We start from the raw sequence: 21543 nt of genomic DNA, 5'->3' as shown, positions 1-21543 counted from the left end.
GAGCTTGTTTTCAATGGTGCGACTTTTGTCACCCGATGGGAACTTGGGCTTGGTGGCTCCAACCGGTTCTAGATAGGGGGACAGAAATGTTGAAAACATTTGGAATCGTTTTAGGACAAAAAATTAACAGCTCATCCCTAAAGGGGCTAAAAATCGATGAAAAAGATATCTTCATTTGTGAGTCTTGCAAAAAGTACGGGGGAAATTGATCATTTCCACTGTCGATGTGACTGCACCAGACTGTAGATTACACAAGGTGAACAAAAACTAGGTAGGTACTGATTAAATCTGGTACTGTCAAAAATATCTAAAGAAAGTTGATGGAAAAATTGCCGTAGTCACCAACTCAAGCGTCCCAGACACGAAAAAACAATGAACAATAAATTAAATAACACGACCAGTAAAACTGATGGTCATCTAGAAATAGTCATGCTCAAAATGAAAGCTTTCACACAAACATAGCTCATAGCGAATGGGATAGGAGGGGCTAAACTTTTAGAACTGTCCGACTTACAGTTGAGAAGTTTAATGTAATAGAAAGTCGTGTGATGTTCACACCAGATTTTTTTTTTCTTTTTCTTTTTGCGTTCCTGAGAGTCAAACTCGGGAGCTTCTACAAGCGCGGTATCACCAGAGCAATGCCTCACCTAAAGAAAGGTACCGGATAGCCTTGTGCTGAACATAGGAGTGCGAAACTATGTCCCGCCCCTCTTTCGTACATTGAGGATTTGGCGTCCGAAGAAAATTTGGGACCTTTCAAACCAACAGGTTCTGTAGGGGAAGAGATTTAGCAAGCTTTAGGTTTCATAAAGATTTGAACGTTGGAAAATGTTTTGAAAATGGGTGAGATTCTTTGTCAGAAATGTGGGGACAAGAGATGTGCCTGTGCTTCACTTGTGTCGAATTAGTTGTTTAATTTTTGGAACAGTTTAGAGGTTTAGACCGTAAACAAACGAATGTATGATTGATCTCTTTTGTGATCCTGTGATAGGCAATTTTCATCAAAAATTGTAAGAAAGAGGACATCTTACAATTCCTACCCGTGGCAGAAGCTTGTTCTTTGTGGGTATGGTCTGCTTTTTCTTTATGAGTGTAATGATGGAAATATGGCGATGAACTTTCTATCTAGCAAGGATGGGATTGAGGCGAAAGGCAACAGGTGCCCCCTTTCAATCGCCCACCAGGGGTGGATGGAGCATGGGAACTTGGGCTTGGTGGCTCCAACCGGTTCTAGATAGGGAGACAGAAATGTTGAAAACATTTGGAATCGTTTTAGGACAAAAAATTAACAGCTCATCCCTAAAGGGGATTTAGCTAAAAATCGATGAAAAAGATATCTTCATTTGTGAGTCTTGCAAAAAGTACGGAGGAAATTGATCATTTCCACTGTCGATGTGATTGCACCAGACTGTAGATGTATATTACACAAGGTTAACAAAAACTAGGTACTGATTGAATCTGGCTGTCAAAAATATCTAAAGAAAGTTGATGGAAATTGCCGTAGTCACCAACTCAAGCGTCCCAGACACGAAAAAACAATGGACAATAAATTAAATAACACGACCAGTAAAACTGATGGTCACCTAAAAATAGTCATGCTCAAAATGAAAGCTTTCACACAAACATAGCTCATAGCGAATGGGATAGGAGGGGCCCTGTGTCAAAATGCCAAACAAATGGTTCACAAATGCCAAAAAGTGGCGAAGAATGAAGCAATCGGTCGTTCTGCTGACAAGCTCAATAAAAACGCCAAAAGAGAAACACTGGCACGAAAATTACTACAATCTTTTACGAGTATTAGCCAAAAAGTGGCGAAGAATGAAGCAATCGGTCGTTCTGCTGACAAGCTCAATAAAAACGCCAAAAGAGAAACACTGGCACGAAAATTATTACAATCTTTTACCAGTATTAAAGGAAATTTTCCTTAGGAAATCATTATAGGTACTTTCGTTTTCATATGTTGTTTACACTTTTCTCGATCCTGATTGGAGCGTTCAGCGAGGTTAGGAAACTCAACTAACTCTGCACCAATCACGTTGCTTGAAAATGTAAACAATTTACCGGACCGGAGGATTTTCTTTAAACAATGTTGCTATGTACATACTTACTTTTGTGTTACATAGCCGGTCCAATAGGTGTCATAAATGCTTTACATTAAATCAAATTGCATTCAAGTACATGTTAGGAAACTCAACTAACTCTGCACCAATCACGTTGCTTGAAAATGTAAACAATTTACCGGACCGGAGGATTTTCTTTAAACAATGTTGGTATGTACATACTTACTTTTGTGTTACATGGCCGTTCTAATAGGTGTCATAAATGCTTTACATTAAATCAAATTGCATTCAAGTACATGTCATTTTATTTAATTTTAATCCTTCACGGTAGGACGTGTTCTTTCGCACATCTTTTTCCTTCGAACGTTCTCTTTTAACTTGAATTCCACAAAGTTACAAAAAATCCCAATGACATCATTACCTGAAGAAAGGCACTGGAAAAGCCTGGGCAGGACAGAGCAAGGCAAAGCCCCGATCAGTGGCTACCACTCTGTTGGAGTCTATTGTGGAGATTTTGGGCTTTAGAGCCCCCACTGGTTCTGCACCCATTTAGAAAAGAGGGAAAAAATACGTGGACTTTCAGTAAAGGTTGTTAAAAGAATAAAATCACATGGAAATTTACTTTTAGAAGAAGGTTTTCAGTGTGTAAGGGAAAATTCCTTATAAGAAAGGCATTTTCAAATTTTCACGGGTTAAAAATGTTTCAAACCTGTGTGAATCCCCTTCAGAAGGGAATTTTCAGGGTACCCAAAGCTGTGAGCGGGCCAATGTGAGTCTGGACTGAATGAAGGGCAAAGTGGGCTGTTACCTAAAGAAGGGTACAGGGTAGGCCTGTGCTGGACAGAGCAGTGCGAGGCCTGTCGCTTCCGAAGCGTGTCGCTTGATCAGGGAGTCTTCCGATATTTTGGGCTTCATAGCCCCGACGGGCTCTTTGAAAGGAGAAAAAGAAGGACGAGGAATAAATTAAAAAAACGTGGGCCGTAAAATAAGTCGTCTTAGGGACCAATGGGAACATGCCCAATGTGAGTCTGGACTGAATGAAGGGCAAAGTGGGCTGTTACCTAAAGAAGGGTACAGGGTAGGCCTGTGCTGGACAGAGCAGTGCAAGGCCTGTCGTTTCCGAAGCGTGTCGCTTGATCAGGGAGTCTTCCGAGATTTTGGGCTTCATAGCCCCGACGGGCTCTTTGAAAGGAGAAAAAGAAGGGCGAGGAATAAATTAAAAAAACGTGGGCCGTAAAATAAGTCGTCTTAGGGACCAATGGGAACATGTTTCTTCAAGACTTGAGAGGGAGATCACTTTAAATGACATCCGATTCGAAGAACGGTACTTTTAGTTGACCCTCCTCTGAAAGGTGGGCCACCAAAAGGTCGCATTTACCTAAAGAAGGGGACTGGAAAGGCCTGTGCTGGACAGAGGAGTGCGAAACCTTGCTTTTCCGAAGCGTGCTTCAGAAGGGGACTGGAAAGGCCTGTGCTGGACAGAGGAGTGCGAAACCTTGCTTTTCCGAAGCGTGCTTCTTGATGAGCGAACTTTCTTCCGAAATTTTCGGTTTCATAGCGCCCACGGGTTCTGAGAGGGAAAAATTGAAAGAAACGAAGAAGGGAGAGAATTTTTAAGATAAGTATTCTTTGTAGATGTTGGGAATTTATCATTTTCCGAAGGTTTTACCGACTATTTTTCAAGATTCGTTGAAAATTTCAAAGGTTCTTCAAGAGTACTTCTTATTTATCGTGAGGAACACTACGCTAATGGTGGGCTTCATAGCGCCCACGGGTTCTGAGAGGGAAAAATTGAAAGAAACGAAGAAGGGAGAGAATTTTTAAGGCATCCTTTGTTGATGTTGGGAATGTATCATTTTTCGAAGGTTTTACCGACCATTTTTCAAAATTTCGTGAACAAATTTAAATTTTAAAGGTTATTGACGAATACTTTCTATGTATCGTGAGAAACACTACGTTAATGATGGTGAGTTGCCAGTTGAAATTACCGAAAGAAGGGAACGGGGAACGCCTGTGCTGGACAGAGTAGAGCTAAGCCTTTGCCTTGGCCGATGCTTTCTTTGATTAGAGAATCCTTGACGGAAAATTTGGGCTTCATAGCACCAACCGGTTCTAGAAAGGGGGAAGAAGACAGATTTCAGGATGATCCGCCGGAAAGTCGGAAGTAAACTATCACTTTGATTGGTCACTTGCGTCAGTTATCATTCGAACCTTAAATCGGTGATTCAGTAGGTTTTGAAAAATATCTATTTCATGGTTTTAGTTGATATATGTACATACGTATTTACTAGAAGCCGTTGAAAACTCGAAAGTATGAAATGCTTGAAATTGAAATACTTCAAAATTGAAATAAACGCAGTTAAATGGAGAGATAAATCGACATAAAAATAAATGCAAGATCAATCTTTTCAAAATGGCCGTCAGAAAAATTCGAAAGCGAAAAAGAACAAATGTCAAAATGAAAGCAATAAATCACTTTAGCTGTTGGTTTTGTAACAACTTTTGCTCCAAGCTTCAAATAGGATCAAAAAATCTGATCACAGATTTAGAGAGACAAGCTTTTTGACACACTCTGTGAAGCACAGGGCCCCCCATCCCAACATTCAGAATTCAAAACCTCACACACACAATAACAGAAGCAAAGGAAACCAAATTTTGGCTCAAGCTAAAATTGAATTATCTTCTTGAGGAAAAATTCTGCTAATTATTTTTATGCTTTTACAGTATTTACATGCACAACAAACAATAAATTCATCAATGTTTCTAAAAGGTCTTTGTTGTTCGCAAACTTGCTCAGTTAAAATAGAACTTCCTTTACAAGTTCATGAAAATAAAATCTTTTGAAGCTCGGACAAAAAAGCTAATGTTGTTGTAAATGACTATTTTTTTCATATCAAGAAGATAAATAGCTGGAAAATTGGAATGAAATTCTGTTTGGTGTCCCTTCCTTCTGTTAAACATTGACAGGTAAATACTGAAAACTTTTAATGTGAAATTTGACATAATGGTACCCGTTTTATGCTGAACTAAGACTAATAAATTTTAGAACCTTTTTATTAGGACACTTTTTTAGGTTCACAGGTTTTTTAAGTACTTCCTCCACAGGATATTAAATTAGGTACATTCTACACTTTATAGTTATTGGTGCTATCCTGATCCTCAGTAAACATTAAAAAATAAGTACATACTTCCCTAATACCATCACCAATAAAATTTCCCGAGTGTCACAGTAAAAGTTTTCAGTCACAATCACAAAGCTGAATACAAACGACTGTTGTTGTCTTCTAGGTCCACATATGGATGGATCTGTGGTTAACCTATCTGCATCAACCCATCCTAACTTTTCGGGATTGTATATCAAAGATGTTTTTTTCCCCCTTCAGAAGGTACAGTAACTATAAAATGAGACTTCAAAATATGAATAAAATAATGTCGTCTGTACTCAACTTAGGATGGAAAAAGAACTATTTGTTAAAGAAGAAATACCATGTTACCTTGCTAACTTGCTATCTAACTAATTTCAGACATTGAGCTTGGTCAGGAAAAGTCAAAACAGGTAGTGAACAGTAAAAACCTAAAAAACACGATTGAGGGAACTGGAACTGTAACTGCTATGGTCTTGTCGTCCCGAAATCGAAGAGAGAAGGAAGACAGGATACAAGAAAGCCAGCCGTTCCGGGAACGAACATTATCCGTTCAGAACTTCAGAATAAAATCTGCACCGGGCGGGAATAGAATCTACGCTAGAATTTCAATTTACTTTATATTATTTTATTGTCTGAACTTACCTACAACTTGCGAAATTCGAATTTCATTAAAACAAACTAAAGTGTAGATTATTTTATTTTAATTTGTTCTACAGATAGTCTTTGATAAATTTAATCGATTTGCGGTTCCAGACACAAATCTAGAGCGGACATTGCACATTGCTTTTATTGCGCAAAAAATACAGGTTACTGTGTACAATATTATAGACAACACAAAATTATTAGATATTTACATAATATACAAATATATTATTTGTATTCGTAATCTATAGTTTAATGCTTTTTCTTCAGTGGTCATGGTATTTCTTCAATAAACACATTTAACACAATAAATTATACCTAGAGGTAGCTGGAAAACAATATAAACCAAAGTAAATGTGGGAATAAATGTATTTTAAAAATTGCAGGCTATTATGAAAAAATCGCCTTTTTTAGACAAATTACTTCATTAGGCGCGAGGTTTCTAGCCAGCGGCGAAACCACATTGAATGCGCCATTTCCCGAGGCATCACTGAAGTTAAGCAACGTTGCCCGTGGTTAGTAACCGGTCGGATCTGGCCCGGATGGGGGTCGGAATATTTTTATGTCATTACAATGGGTATGCAACGTTTCAAAGGTTTATCCTCCGTAATATGACGTCATAACAGTCAGAAATTTTGCGAAGTCCGAAATACAAAACGTGAATTTTGTTATGGGACGCGGGGGAGGACCAGATCTCCTAATCTGGACAGTAAGGTAGTAGTCAATTATAGTACCCATATACCAACCTCAAATAATTTGGCACGGCAGTGCACCATCCAGTGCACCACATCTAAATATATTATTTGTATTCGTAATCTATAGTTTAATGCTTTTTCTTCAGTGGTCATGGTATTTCTTCAATAAACACATTTAACACAATCAATTATAGAGGTAGCTGGAAAACAATATAAACCAAAGTAAATGTGGGAATAAATGTATTTTAAAAATTGCAGGCTATTATGAAAAAATCGCCTTTTTTAGACAAATTACTTCATTAGGCGCGCCGAGGTTTCTAGCCATTCAATGTGGTATCGCCCACATTGAATGCACCATTTCCCGAGGCATCACTAAAGTTAAGCAACGTTGCCCGTGGTTAGTAACCGGTCGGATCTGGCCCGGATGGGGGTCGGAATATTTTGATGTCATTACAATGGGTATGCAACGTTTCAAAGGTTTATCCCTCCGTAATATGACGTCATAACAGTCAGAAATTTTGCAAAGTCCGAAACACAAAACGTGAATTTTGTTATGGGACGCGGGGGAGGACCAGATCTCCCAATCTGGACAGTAAGGTAGAAGTCAATTATAGTACCCATGTGCTTGAAGTGCTTAACACATTCTTAAGTGTATTAGCAGAGTAGTACTTCTTAGCGACTACAAAACACTTGAAATTTCACTCTGTACTAATCGCCTGTACTTCTAATATGCTTCTATCTACTTTGTTTAAGTCTACTGTGTATTTTGACATAATTGTATTGTCTCGTTTATGTACACTTGTACAGGGCTACAGGGTTGATAAGGGATTCTAAAGAAAAGAAAGAAAAAAAAAATACTATAACTTATAAGGTATTTCCACAACTTTTCCCAAATTTTCAAAAGGCATCCTAAAAAAAAAAAAATTCATTGACCACCTAGTGAAAAAAAAATCCCTTTTCAAAAAATTTCCCCTTTTTTTGGCATTTCCTCATCGGCCTAGCTTTTCCCTGTACAAATACAAACCCCGTATATGTATTAGCAAGTAAATACTATCTACATCAATACAGGTACGTACATAAGTAGTAAAAACAGACCTAATACTTACACAAATAAGTACATAATCTTATGTACGTCTTATGTCACGAGTAAAGAACATCATCTTATGTATATGAATGTCTTATGTCACGAGTAAAATGTGAAGTGATCGCTACTTGAGATTTGCAAGACTCAAGTCGGTATTGTCAATGAAGTACGCAACAAAATTAAAAAGGTGGGCGCCAGCCTTGTTAGTTTGGCTGATAGCGCGTCTGCCTTGTAAACGCTAGGCCGCGGGTTCGATTTTTTCTTCTTTTTCTTTTTTCTTTACTATGTAGTATAATAGCATTTATACCAACCTCAGTGGTGCAGTGGTTAGCACGGTGGACTTTGAATCTGGAGGTTGGTGGTTCGAGTCCAAGTCATGTCATAAAATTTAGCGTAGTATATTGAGTGGGGAACGACATTTGTGACAAGCATTTATGCTTAACACAATTAAAATTCCTTTAGTACCCATATGCTTGAAGTGCTTAACACATTCTTAAGTGTATTAGCAGAGTAGTACTTCTTAGCGACTACAAAACACTTGAAATTTCACTCTGTACTAATCGCCTGTACTCCTAATATGCTTCTATCTACTTTGTCTTAGTCTACTGTGTATTTTGACAAAATTGTATTGTCTCGTTTATGTACACTTGTACAGGGCTACAGGGTTGATAAGGGATTTAAAGAAAAGAAAGAAAAAAAATACTAGGTATTTCCACGATTTTTCCCAAATTTTCAAAAGGCATCCTAAAAAAAAATCATTGACCACCAAGTGAAAAAAAAAAATCCCTTTTCAAAAAATTTCCCCTTTTTTGGCATTTCCTCATCGGCCTAGCTTTTCCCTGACCCATAGTACAAACTCCGTATATGTATTAGCAAGTAAATACTATCTACATCAATACAGGTACGTACATAGGTAGTAAAAACAGACCTAATACTTACACAAATAAGTACATAATCTTATGTACGTCTTATGTCACGAGTAAAGTACATCATCTTATGTATATGAATGTCTTATGTCACGAGTAAAGTGTGAAGTGATTGCTACTTGAGATTTGCAAGACTCAAGTCGGTATTGTCAATGAAGTACGCGAATTTAAAGTACAATGCAAAGACACACTTAATATCTGCACTTAACTAGTTACTGATAGATCTGGTTTACAGTAGTTTAGATTTAGACATGAGTACTTGGCGATTGATACAGCTACAATTTGGTCTGGTTGTCAAGTAGTAAGAAGTGAGATTACAGTAGTTTAGATTTAGACATGAGTACTTGGCGATTGATACAGCTACAATTTGGTCTGGTTGTCAAGTAGTAAGAAGTGAGAGATCTCTAGTACTTCTAGCCGTCAAGAGGCACATCAAATAACAAGGCACTACGTAAGTAGGTAACTTAAGGTAACTACGTATGTAACTTTGGTTTACATTGTTTTCCTGCAAAGCAATATTTTGAGAAACATAGGATTAGGACAAAGTCACTTGAAGTTTTCGTGAGAGATCTCTAGTACTTCTAGCCGTCAAGAAGCACATCAAAGAACAAGGCACTACGTAAGTAGGTAAGTAACTTAAGGTAACTACCTACGTATGTAACTTTGGTTTATATTGTTTTCTTGCAAAGCAATATTTTGAGAAACATAGGATTAGGGCAAAGTCACTTGAAGTTTTAATTGAGACAGATCCAATAAGCGAGTGAAACCAGGAAAAGAATAAAAATAATCCAAAAGATACAAATTTATAGACTTAAATGTAATTTTTACAGAGACCCTTTAGAAGTGTAACCCACGATTTGTATAAGTGTAAAATTGTCAATTGAATCAGTAACCGATTTATATTCAAAATTGACTTATGTTTTCTGTAGATAATACCTCTATTGAAATGACGGTATTGAAAGATCTCAAGACTTCAAGTGACTTTACAAGAGAAGCACAGTTTTTCATACCAAATATTTAAGCCCCAAACCCCCCATTTATTCACTTTTTTCACCATTTTAGTTACAGATATGTAATTCTAAATTCGACTAATTAAACAGGCATTAGTTTTAAATAAAACATTAGAAAATGCCAATTTTTATGGGACCAGATTAATTTTAACCCGGAAAAGAGCTCTTCCAGCTAACCTTATTCAACCACCCATCAGGACACACCCCGCTCTTCATGAAAATTTATTGAAGAAACCCCACCCCCTTCAAGAAGAGGCCAATATGCACAATATCTCAGTATTTCAATGTCCCAATTTTGCTCCGATTAAGATTTTCTGCTAAAGTGATGATGAACAATTTGGTATGAAAAACTCGTGTAAGCAAAACCAACCCAAAAAATAATAGGACAGCAAATTCTTACCTGTAATCACCAGTCGTCCTTTGGTGGCACTCAGTCGAGTTTCGCCAGTCAATCGATGTTTGGTCCGACATTGGTACGACTTGTAGCCATCTTCTGGGCCTACATCACGGATGTGTAGCTCTCCGGAGGGTAAAACTAAATATTTGCCGTCTGCAGGGGGAAAATGAGAGAAGGAGCAGAGTTAGTATTGCCGAGGAGAATCGTTGGGGGGCGAGAAAAGAAAAGGACATTACTCGAGGACACCCAGTAACCAGTTCCCAATGGATCATTGAAGTTAAGCAACGTTGCGCGTGGTTTGTATCCGGATGGGTGACCATCTGGGCAATCGCGTACTGCTGGCTTTTCCCGGCCCCACTCAGGCTAGGTGAGGTTAATGGGAGGAGACGGGTGGTTTGTGGCCGAATGTAGGGTAAAACCCCCGTTATTATAAAAGCCTTGGCAGTTCCGTACACGATAACATTAAGCCTCTCAAACAAAAGTCTTTTTCTTTTTTCGCATCTTTTCTCCATTCCTACAACCATGTCATGCATTTGATAGATAATTGCCATTTTTCACAAGTGGATTGTTAGCTTTCCAAACCAAGTCGACTTTGGCTTCGTAAGCCAAAGTTTACACGTTTGTACTCAGATGAAGGAAATCTCTTGAATCTTGTGTCTCTCATCACGTGGTATCTGTAGTAGGTACTCTAGTAACTCTAGTGGTATCAATGAACTATCTATCTTATGAATGCGGGATTGGATAACATAAGCTAGGATCTCACATTAAGGTGAGATTGGTTTGAAATTCATGTCTAGCCAGAATCAAAATCCTGATGTAACTGATGACAATATGTTCACCTGAGAAACTACTAGTCTTCTGTAACTGATATCTGTGAGATTGAGCTGATCTCGATACATACATGTGTGACAGTTCATTAAAACTTGAAATCTGGGTTCACTAAGACCTGAGATCTCGGTTCCTGAGATGCATGAAAGAGTACTCCAAACTTCGCACTCATCGTGCAGAAAAATAATCGATATCTGGCAGATAAGACCTCTATTTAATAGTTTCCTATATCAAAACTCTTTAACAAACGAGGGTCGAAAGAGTTCTAATTTGGTTCGTAAACTAGGCAACTACGAATTGCCAATCAGGCAAATTTGTTTTTTAGAGCGTTGAAATATCCTCTCAAAGATCAGTTGGAATTGGAAAACGAGTAATTAATGCTGGAATTTTAGAGAGAAATCTATAAACCATCGATAAATTTGTTTTTTAGAGCGTTGAAATATCCTCTCAAAGATCAGTTGGAATTGGAAAACGAGTAATTAATGCTGGAATTTTAGAGAGAAATCTTTGGAGAATGGTGGACATGAACACTTCAAGAAATAATTCAGCACATCCAGAAATGGAGAACATCAACTAAATAAATAATCAAAAACAAATTTGGAGAATGGTGGACATGAACACTTCAAGAAATAATTCAGCACATCCAGAAATGGAGAACATCAACTAAATAACTAATCAAAAAAGAATAACCAATAGTGGAAATCGAGATATTGTAGTCAGTTTCATAAATATTAGGGTTTTGGTCAAAGGAGAATTAAGGGATGAGAAAAGACAGAGACAGCTGAAGGGATTTCAGGGAAAACATGAATTGTTATCATTAGCAAATAGCAGATTTATGAACAAATAAATTAAATATGTATTCGCCTTGAAGTCAACCGAAGGGGCGCCGGGCGCCTCGCAGGAATTTCGAACTGATGGATTTCCACAAAGAAAAATGAAAGGCGTGAAAAGAAAAAGGCAGAGGACCATTTCTTTTGAGCTTTGTAGGTGACGGTAAAAGTAGGAAGTCAAGACGGGAAAAGAAAGGACATTTCTTTCAAGTTTTGTAGGTCACAGTAAAAGCAGGAAAACAAAGGCGTGAAAGGACAGGAAAAGACTATTTTATAGGTGACGATGACGGTGAAATGTTCAAGTACCGAAATTGGGTCGCGGTAAGTATTCTTCTCCATCGGAGGAGATCCAGGCTTCCACCTTGACAAAGTCGGTCACAAAGGAGGGAATGTTGCATTTGAGAACAGCCGTGTTGCCTTTGATGACGTATTCAGACACGACTTCTGCCTCGTAATACTGGTTCACCACTGAAATAGAAAGGAAAGCGTGAATGGAGACTCAGGATGTTGTTTTGGTCTGATGATGAGAATCTTTGTATTCCCGAAAGGTCAAATTTTCTGGGTTGAAATTCGAAAGTCGATTGTATTTTCAATTCTTGAAGATGGTTTAGCTGTTTCTTTGTCCATCCGAGTGATCAGTGTTGGACTTTGGACTTTTAGGATGAGTAGTAGAATCAGTCAAAGCAACATGGGAAACACTCAAAAAATGTCCACCTGTATGCTAAAATGATGTAACACAGTTTTCAACATGATTCATCAGCATTAATCAGCAATTACATATATTAAATTGAGTGATCCGCAACAACTGCTAAATCATTTGCTACATTAGAGGAGATTCCCCATATAGTATTGGCGATAAGGGCTTGTAAGACAGGTTGATAAAAACTGGAACAAACAGCTATAGTTGAAACAAACGACTTCATAAATTCACACCAAGACCAAGAACTAATGTTCACACAAAAGAGAAACAAATAGTCTCCAAATACCAAATCCATCGTTAAAGGAAAACTCACAACAACGATAACAACTGGAAAGCAGAAAGTCTAACAGAGGAGGAGAAAATACCCATGTAAGAATAAAGGAAAGCAGTAGGTAAGTACAACCATCAGGTAAGTCCACGAGTTGTACATAAGTAATAGGAAAATTAAAGGAAGGAGTTAAAAGTCATAGGACAAAGTTCAAAAAACTCAAAGAAAGGATCTGAAAATCATAGAACAAAGAGGTAAAACATGGACGAAAAAGTAAACGATTCAAAGTTCCAAGTACCAATTTCTTCTCCGGGGAGGAACTCGTTGCCATCCGAATCACTCCAGTTGAGGACCGATACAAAGTCGGCGACGAAGCTCGGGATCTCGCACTTCATGGCCACCGAATTGCCTCGGATGACATACTCGTTGTCAGCTTCGGCCTCGTATTGCTGAGTCACCACTGGGGAATCAGGATGGAAATGACCATGTTATTAACAGGTAAACTGCTAGTGAAGAAACTATGTACGTATGTTATTAACAGATAAACTGCTAGCAAAGTCGGCAACGAAGCTCGGGATCTCGCACTTCATGGCCACCGAATTGCCTCGGATGACATACTCGTTGTCAGCTTCGGCCTCGTACTGCTGAGTCACCACTGGGGAATCAGGATGGAAATGACCACGTTATTAACAGGTAAACTGCTAGTGAAGAAACTATGTACGTATGTTTTATTAACAGATAAATTGCTAATGAAGGAACTATATCTCAATTACTTAGAAAAAAGACTTACCTGGATTGGACGCTTAGCTAAATACCCGGATGGACAGCTTATTTGTTTGGCTTAAAACCGCGGCTTGAAAGTTGATTATTATAAATATTCTTTCTGATGGACGCTTAGCTAAATACCCGGATGGACAGCTTATTTGTTTGGCTTAAAACCGGCTTGAAAGTTGATTATTATAAATATTCTTTCTGATATAAGTTATTCAATAGGTTTGACATCAAGGTGCATTGAATTTTCGCTTTATGAATTTTCTCGCTTGTTTCCATTTGAAGTTCTTTTATATCTGCCGTGATGTTTTCAACATTTCCCCCACGCTTCTTGATTGACAGTTCGTAATGGTATTGGACTCATCAAGTTGTTCCGTCTTTTTATTAATAGGGGTGTTATTTATGTAATTTAGATGACTAATGGGCTTGTTGCTTTCGTTTTGAGGTGGGTTTTTGTTTACCTTTTGTTTCCATCATGGTTGTTTGTTGCGGTCGGTTATCTTTTTCTTTCTTTCATCGTGTTATAAACATCTTTTGTGTGAACATCAATGAATTTTTTTAGAGTTTTCATGTTGTGAAAATTGTTTTAAATGTTGTGATGTGTTGTCTTTGGTATACCCTTCTATGGAGTTTTGGTTAACTCTATGTTATTTGGAAAATTGCACTGCGAGTGTTTTCAATGTGGTCTCTTATGTTTCAGATTGTTATTGTTTGCTGGATTTTTATGAAGCTCAACTTCAGTGATCCATGCGGAACTGGTGCTTTCAAGGCACTATTGCCGCGCCGCTGGTTTATAGTTTATGCAAACTATAGCGCTTTCACTGGTTCGAGTAAAATTGGCTGAATTTTTTTTTACAATCTAAATCCATTTATTTTCAAGATTTTTCAGCAAAATGAGATTTCCAAATCAGCTGATCGAAAAAAATTTAGGACCCATTTTTTTTTTTTTTAAGTTTTCCTTCACGAACGGATTTGACGAAAAATCGCGAATTTTTGGTGAAAAATTCACTTTTTTTACATACTCCAACCGGGCCTAAATTTAAAGCAGTGCAAATTGCATACGTGACTAATTTGAAGGGGCAAAAATTGTAGGTTTTTGAGAAAAAATGGTTCATTTTTTCAGCTTTATAGGGACAATTTTGCAATGAACTTACATTTCTTTCAAAAATCACTAGATTTTGACCTCAAATCACTAAATCACTAGATTTGCCAAGAATTCACTAAATTTAGTGAAAAATCACTAAGAGTGGAGACACTGAATAGGTTCAGTTCGTAAAAAAAGCATGCAAAACTACAAACTACGAAAGAAATAAGGGAAAGGGAAAGGAGAAGACCCTATTAAAAGGAGTAGAAAACAAAAATGTTCAAAAGGATCTGGAAAAAGGAGTAAAGAAAGTTGTGCAACACCGAAGTAGATTCATATTCAGAAGTCAGGAGTCACGAAAGTTGTGCAGCACCTGTCGACTCAGTCATATCAACAAACAGTTCTTCGCCCAGGTCAGAAATCCACGACTCAACGGCCACATAGTCGGCCACAAAACTCGGAATGTGACATTTGAGGACGGCCGAGTTGCCTTTCAACACATGCTCATCCATTATATTCACCGTGTACGACTGAGACACGACTAGAATCAGACAAAGCAGACCGAGCAAGCGAATCAGACAACATAGTCAACCAACCAAAACACTAACAGAGTCTAAACACACATAGTAGACAGAATGGAGCCTAAAAGTTCTAAAACACATAGTAGACAAGTAGACATAACAGACAGTGAAATACGACCAGGAAATTCAGGAATCAGTAGATGGCACTGAAACAGACACACACATTATAAACACTGAAGAAGAGTCACAAAAGAAGACGAAACTGCGAAGGCGAAAGATAACTGAAACATATTGAGAAGATGAGACAAGTAGACATAACAGACAGTGAAATACGACCAGGAAATTCAGGAATCAGTAGATGGCACTGAAACAGACACACACATTATAAACATAAACACTGAAGAAGAGAGAATTTAATCATAATCACAAAAGAAGACGGAACTGCGAAGGCGAAAGGTAACTGAAACATATTGAGAAGATGAGAAGACATGAAGACAACAGTTTCTAATTGATTTTGAACTTTTAATAAACGACATTGTTAATAAACGACATTGGGAACAATATAAAATTGTAATTTGTGTATTATTATAACTTCACATACTCACAAACAATCCGCTAGAATACGAACGAAAAATCAGAAAATGGATTCGCACCAGGGCGTTTGAACTTCGGACAGTCGTACAAAATATTCACACCAGGTATGGACAAATGCTGCAATGATGGGTTTATCTCAACCAGGTACACACTATGTAATGGCACTATCTAACTCTAGTCATCAACAGCATAAATGAGCTCATAATTCAATTATTGAAACAATAGTCAGTCATGAACAATTACAACTTTTAGGTAAGAACTATACACGATATCATCAAGCATACCGAGCAAGAGAATCAGATAGCAACATCAAAAGACACTGATAGCAACGTAGTCATACAACCAAAAGAACATAGACGAGTAGTAGACAAGGCGCAACGTTGAAACACGAGGAGGAATCAGGATTAAGGAGGAGCGTGGTAGCGCTCCGCCCCGCCAAGTCAAAAAATTTGACAGCGCTACTAGAGATTAGCGATAGAGCGAAGCGAGGTGGTTTGTTTACCAAAGTCCTGATTGTCAATCTGGTATTGGCCGCCATCTGTGTCCGCCCAAGACACCACATCCAGGTGGTCTGACACAAACGACGGCAGATTACATTTGAACACTGCGGCGTTGCCTTTGATAACGAACACATCGTACACTTGCGCCTCGTAGTACTGGGAAATGACTGCAACAGGCCAAAACACAAATCTGTCAGACCAGAGTTTTTTGACTTTATTATTTCGAGAAAATATCACGATATGATAGTGGCTAAATTAACGGATGTAAGGAAGACAGGAACACATTAGATTCTACTAAAAATATTTTTTTCAATACCTGTAGGAAAAATTAAAACAACACACAGTAAATTAGAATTCCAAATTGATGTTTTGTTGTTTTGCTAAATTAGTTGTCAAATATCTCAACTTTTCATAAAAATCCAGCAAACAATAACAATCTGAAACATAAGAGACCACATTGAAAACACTCGCAGTGCAATTTTCCAAATAACATAGAGTTAACCAAAACTCCATAGAAGGGTATACCAAAGACAACACATCACAACATTTAAAACAATTTTCACAACATGAAAACTCTAAAAAAATTCATTGATGTTCACACAAAAGATGTTTATAACACGATGAAAGAAAGAAAAAGATAACCGACCGCAACAAACAACCATGATGGAAACAAAAGGTAAACAAAAACCCACCTCAAAACGAAAGCAACAAGCCCATTAGTCATCTAAATTACATAAATAACACCCCTATTAATAAAAAGACGGAACAACTTGATGAGTCCAATACCATTACGAACTGTCAATCAAGAAGCGTGGGGGAAATGTTGAAAACATCACGGCAGATATAAAAGAACTTCAAACGGAAACAAGCGAGAAAATTCATAAAGCGAAAATTCAATGCACCTTGATGTCAAACCTATTGAAGAACTTATACCAGAAAGAATATTTATAATAATCAACTTTCAAGCCGGTTTTAAGCCAAACAAATAAGCTGTCCATCCGGGTATTTAGCTAAGCGTCCAATCCAGGTAAGTCTTTTTTCGAAGCAATTTAGATTATTATAATCTACTCGAAAGACGAGTGAAAAGTGTTAAAATTAAGAAATTAATATTATTTAATTATTTTGCTACTCGTAACATAAAACGAATTTCACAAATTCATCTCGAAGGAACACGAAAAAGTCATTGCAAAAGTGGGAAAATACTTTCAAGCCGGTTTTAAGCCAAACAAATAAGCTGTCCATCCGGGTATTTAGCTAAGCGTCCAATCCAGGTAAGTCTTTTTTCTAAGTAATTGAGATTATTATAAACTACTCGAAAGACGAGTAAAAAGTGTTAAAATTAAGAAATTAATATTATTTAATCATTTTGCTACTCGTAACATAAAACGAATTTCACAAATTCATCTCGAAGGAACACGAAAAAGTCATTGCAAAACTGGAAAAAAGTTTTTCAAATAGAGAGGAGAATGGGGGATCTAGAGCCTATGGAGGAATGGATGACGAGTGTTAAAATTAAGAAATTCATATTATTTAATCATTTTGCTACTCGTAACATAAAACGAATTTCACAAATTCATCTCGAAAGAACACGAAAAAGTCATTGCAAAAGTGGAAAATGTTTTTCAAATAGAGAGGAGAATGGGGGATCTAGAGCCTATGGAGGAATGGATGACAGGAGAGAATCTAATGGATGACATAACTGAACTTGATGGCATTACCATCAACACTCGTGTCATCATCAGAACGGAAAGTTCTACCCTCTTCATCCATCCATTCGGTGACCTGAACAAAATCCGCAACAAAACTTGGCACCAGACACTTCAGAGTGGCTGAGTTGCCTCGCAAAACATACTCATCGATCACTTGCGTCTGGTAGGATTGGTGAACCACTGAAACAAAACAAACGAGGGTCGAAAGAGTTCTAATTTGGTTCGTAAACTAGGCAACTACGAATTGCCAATCAGGCAAATTTGTTTTTTAGAGCGTTAAAATATCCTCTCCAAGATCAGTTAGAATTGGAAAACGAGTAATTAATGCTGGAATTTTAGAGAGAAATCTATAAACCATCGATAAAATTGGAGAATGGTGGACATGAACACTTCAAGAAATAATTCAGCACATCCAGAAATGGAGAACATCAACTAAATAACTAATCAAAAACGAATAACCAATAGTGGAAATCGACATATTGTAGTCAGTTTCATAAATATTAGGGTTTTGGTCAAAGGAGAATTAAGGGATGAGAAAAGACAGAGACAGCTGAAGGGATTTCAAGGAAAACATTAATTGTTATCATTAGCAAATAGCAAGTACCAATGCCTTGTGACGTATACGAAGTTCCCTCGTCATCCAACCACTCAGCAATGCTGACAAAGTCGGCCACGAAACTTGGAATCAAACACTTGAGGGTGGCAGAATTTCCAATCAGCACAAATTCATCGTTGACTCGCGTTTGATAGAACTGCTGAATCACTGAAAATAAAAACCCAAGACGGAACAGATTTTAGAAATTTAGACACTTTCAAGGAAGCAGACCGGCTTTTCCGAAAGGGGGGATATCCAAACGAGTAAAAAGACGGGTAGATTTTGAACGAATCACTGAAAATAAAAACCCAAGACGGAACAGATTTTAGAAATTTAGACACTTTCAAGGAAGCAGACCGGCTTTTCCGAAAGGGGGATATCCAAACGAGTAAAAAGACGGGTAGATTTTGAAAGAATCACTGAAAATAAAAACCCAAGACGGAACAGATTTTAGAAATTTAGACACTTTCAAGGAAGCAAACCGGCTTTTCCGAAAGGGGGGGATATCCAAACGAGTAAAAAGACGGGTAGATTTTGAACACTTTCAAGGCAGCAAAACACCTTTTCAGGGGGGAATGATTCATTGTCTTCTCCTAATTTGTCAACAACGCACCTATAAATTCTCAGGGGAAAACAAAAGAGAGGAAATCAATATCCTAATACCTGCTGATAAAAAATGAAATATGGCAAGCCATAAAAAACGCAATTAATTTATTCGCCTCCAAAGTTTTAGATTTTTTTCATCAACACACTTTATTTGAAAATGCGGCCAATATTCAAGAAGAAACAATGAGTGCCAGCTTTTTTTCTATCGCGTATTTTTACTTTTTCAAGGTGTGTTTTAATCCTAATACCTGCTGATAAAAAATGAAATATGGCAAGCCATAAAAAACGCAATTAATTTATTCGCCTCCAAAGTTTTAGATTTTTTTCATCAACACACTTTATTTGAAAATGCGGCCAATATTCAAGAAAAAACAATGAGTGCCAGCTTTTTTTCTATCGCGTATTTTTACTTTTTCAAGGTGTGTTATTAAATTTTGTGTTAGACAGGTTGATAAAAACTGGAACAAACAGCTATAGTTGAAACAAACGACTTCATAAATTCACACCAAGACCAAGAACCAATGTTCACACAAAAGGGAAACAAATAGTCTCCAAATACCAAATCCTTCGTTAAAGGAAAACTCACAACAACGATAACAACTGGAAAGCAGAAAGTCTAACAGAGGAGGAGAAAATACCCATGTGAGAATAAAGGAAAGCAGTAGGTAAGTACAACCATCAGATAAGTCCATGAGTTGTACATAAGTAATAGGAAAATTAAAGGAGTTAAAAGTCATAGGACAAAGTTCAAAAAACTCAAAGAAAGGATCTGAAAATCATATAGAACAAAGAGGTAAAACATGGACGAAAAAGTAAACTTAAGTAAGTCCTCAAAGCGCGGGGCCCCCAAAAGCGCGGGGCCCGTGGCAGTCTGCCATTCTGCCTTATGGGTAATCCGGCCCTGATACTGAAATCCAGAACGGAGAATATTTTTGCATCAAATACGGTTAACAAAAACAACATCGTAAACCAAAAACACTTAAAATATGGTTGACAGTAATGATTCCATAGGGACTTCTGGTCTGCTTGATCAGTAGCGGATGTAAGTTCTGGGAAGAGAATCATACAGTTTTGCAGATTTCTCTCCGCGGACTATTCGACTATCAGAACTTGGAACATGGTTCGTTCAAAACAACGAAACACTGCTGCATAATACTACCACTAAAACCATTACTGCACAGCACAACATAACGTGGTCCTCCACAGGTCAACTTAAGGAAGACATTAGAAAGAGGAAAAAGGAATAAATGGACAGCATTAGGCCTTATGGAAGGTTCTTTTCTGCTTAATGCTGTCCAAATTAGATCTGATGGGTACGTTCAAAGGTTTAGAGCTAAACATAGAAGGACTCAAGATCCAGGAATGGGTTACAAGAATACAGGAGGAGATTTCAGGAAGTCATAAGGACATCAATGTCCCGGGTATGATTACCATTCTCCACAATGGCTCCTTCATCGTTAATCCAGGCGTCCACCAGAACATAGTCGGCCACAAACGAAGGTATGCTACACTTGAGTATGCCAGCGTTACCACGAATAACGTACTCGGTCAGTATTTCCGCCTCGAAAGCTTGATTGACCACTATAAAAAACATACAGAAGGAGCTATCATCGGTGAAAAACATTTTGGAAATTTTGCACAAAATAATAACTAGTAAGTATACGGTATCTAAATGGAGGAAAGATTAAAGTTAATAACAGGAAATATAAGCAGAAAAAATGGTGAAACATTGAAAATTCAGCATATTGTCCAAACAATTGAGAATTCCATAGGCTCAACAATAAATTCAAACATTCCAACGTAAGGGACATGGCGGCATACGAAATTCGAGTTTCTATTCGGAAAAAAAGCACCGGCTTCGGAATACGAAATTTGAACATACGGGCATTTCGACCGAAATTTTCTTGGAGGGAAATTTCTGGCACAGGGGAGACAATTTTCTCCAAACTTTCACCATATCACAGGAAAAAAATACGTAGCAACATAAACATTTCGAGAGCTTCCTCCTAGTCTCCTCAGCTGAGCTGGCAACGTGCCCAATTATTTGTCACGTTGCGACTTCACGAAAAGAGTTCGAGTACAAATTTCTATTTGGAAAAAAAAGCACCGGCTTCGGAATACGAAATTTGAACATACGGGCATTTCGACCGAAATTTTCTTGGAGGGAAATTTCTGGCACAGGGGAGACAATTTTTTCCCAAACTTTCACCATATCACAGGAAAAAAAAAAAATAACGCAGCAACATAAACATTTCGAGAGCTTCCTCCTAGTCTCCTCAGCTGAGCTGGCAACGTGCCCAATTATTTGTCACGTTGCGACTTCTCCGTTTATAAAGACTTCACGAAAATAAACATCGAGAACAACAAATTGTTGATCACACATACAAATGCGCTTCGGAGTGCATTGGACTGATGGACATGTGGACCAAAGCATTGAATGCGTACGGGAAACATACTTGCGCAAAGTCAAGCTTTTGCAAACATAGCGGTGATATGGGCGGAATGTGTTCTCGGTTTATAAGAACAATAAACGATCTCAAGCACAAAACACATGGTGGAGTTCAAAGAGCCGAAGAT

General features: G+C 37.8%; 1 protein-coding gene across 1 annotated transcript; it reads right to left on the bottom strand.

The window, feature by feature from the left end:
- Nucleotides 1–3117: 3117 nt before the first annotated feature.
- LOC113470602 (Down syndrome cell adhesion molecule homolog) lies at nucleotides 3118–20600 on the bottom strand. The gene is made up of 3 exons (XM_026829155.1): nucleotides 20398–20600; nucleotides 9964–10113; nucleotides 3118–3242 (listed from the first exon to the last, which is right to left on the bottom strand). The coding sequence occupies exons 1-3, from the start codon at nucleotides 20588–20590 to the stop codon at nucleotides 3118–3120; spliced, it is 468 nt and encodes a 155-aa protein (XP_026684956.1). The 5' UTR covers nucleotides 20591–20600.
- Nucleotides 20601–21543: the final 943 nt, after the last annotated feature.

The sequence above is a fragment of the Diaphorina citri genome, unplaced genomic scaffold, assembly GCF_000475195.1.
Source record: "Diaphorina citri unplaced genomic scaffold, Diaci psyllid genome assembly version 1.1 scaffold1688, whole genome shotgun sequence".
Taxonomy (NCBI): domain Eukaryota; kingdom Metazoa; phylum Arthropoda; class Insecta; order Hemiptera; family Psyllidae; genus Diaphorina; species Diaphorina citri.
This window is presented reverse-complemented; position numbering and strand designations above follow the sequence as displayed.

What these genes read in the sequence shown, in the direction of transcription:
- LOC113470602 (XM_026829155.1), bottom strand. Translation starts at nt 20,590, where the DNA reads ATGTTTTTCACCGATGATAGCTCCTTCTGTATGTTTTTTATAGTGGTC. An exon ending in AGGAGCCATTGTGGAGAATG is followed by an intron (nt 10,114 to 20,397) that starts GTAATCATACCC and finishes TTCCCCCTGCAG; the next exon opens with ACGGCAAATATTTAGTTTTA. An exon ending in AGGACGACTGGTGATTACAG is followed by an intron (nt 3,243 to 9,963) that starts GTAAGAATTTGC and finishes CTCCTTTCAAAG; the next exon opens with AGCCCGTCGGGGCTATGAAG.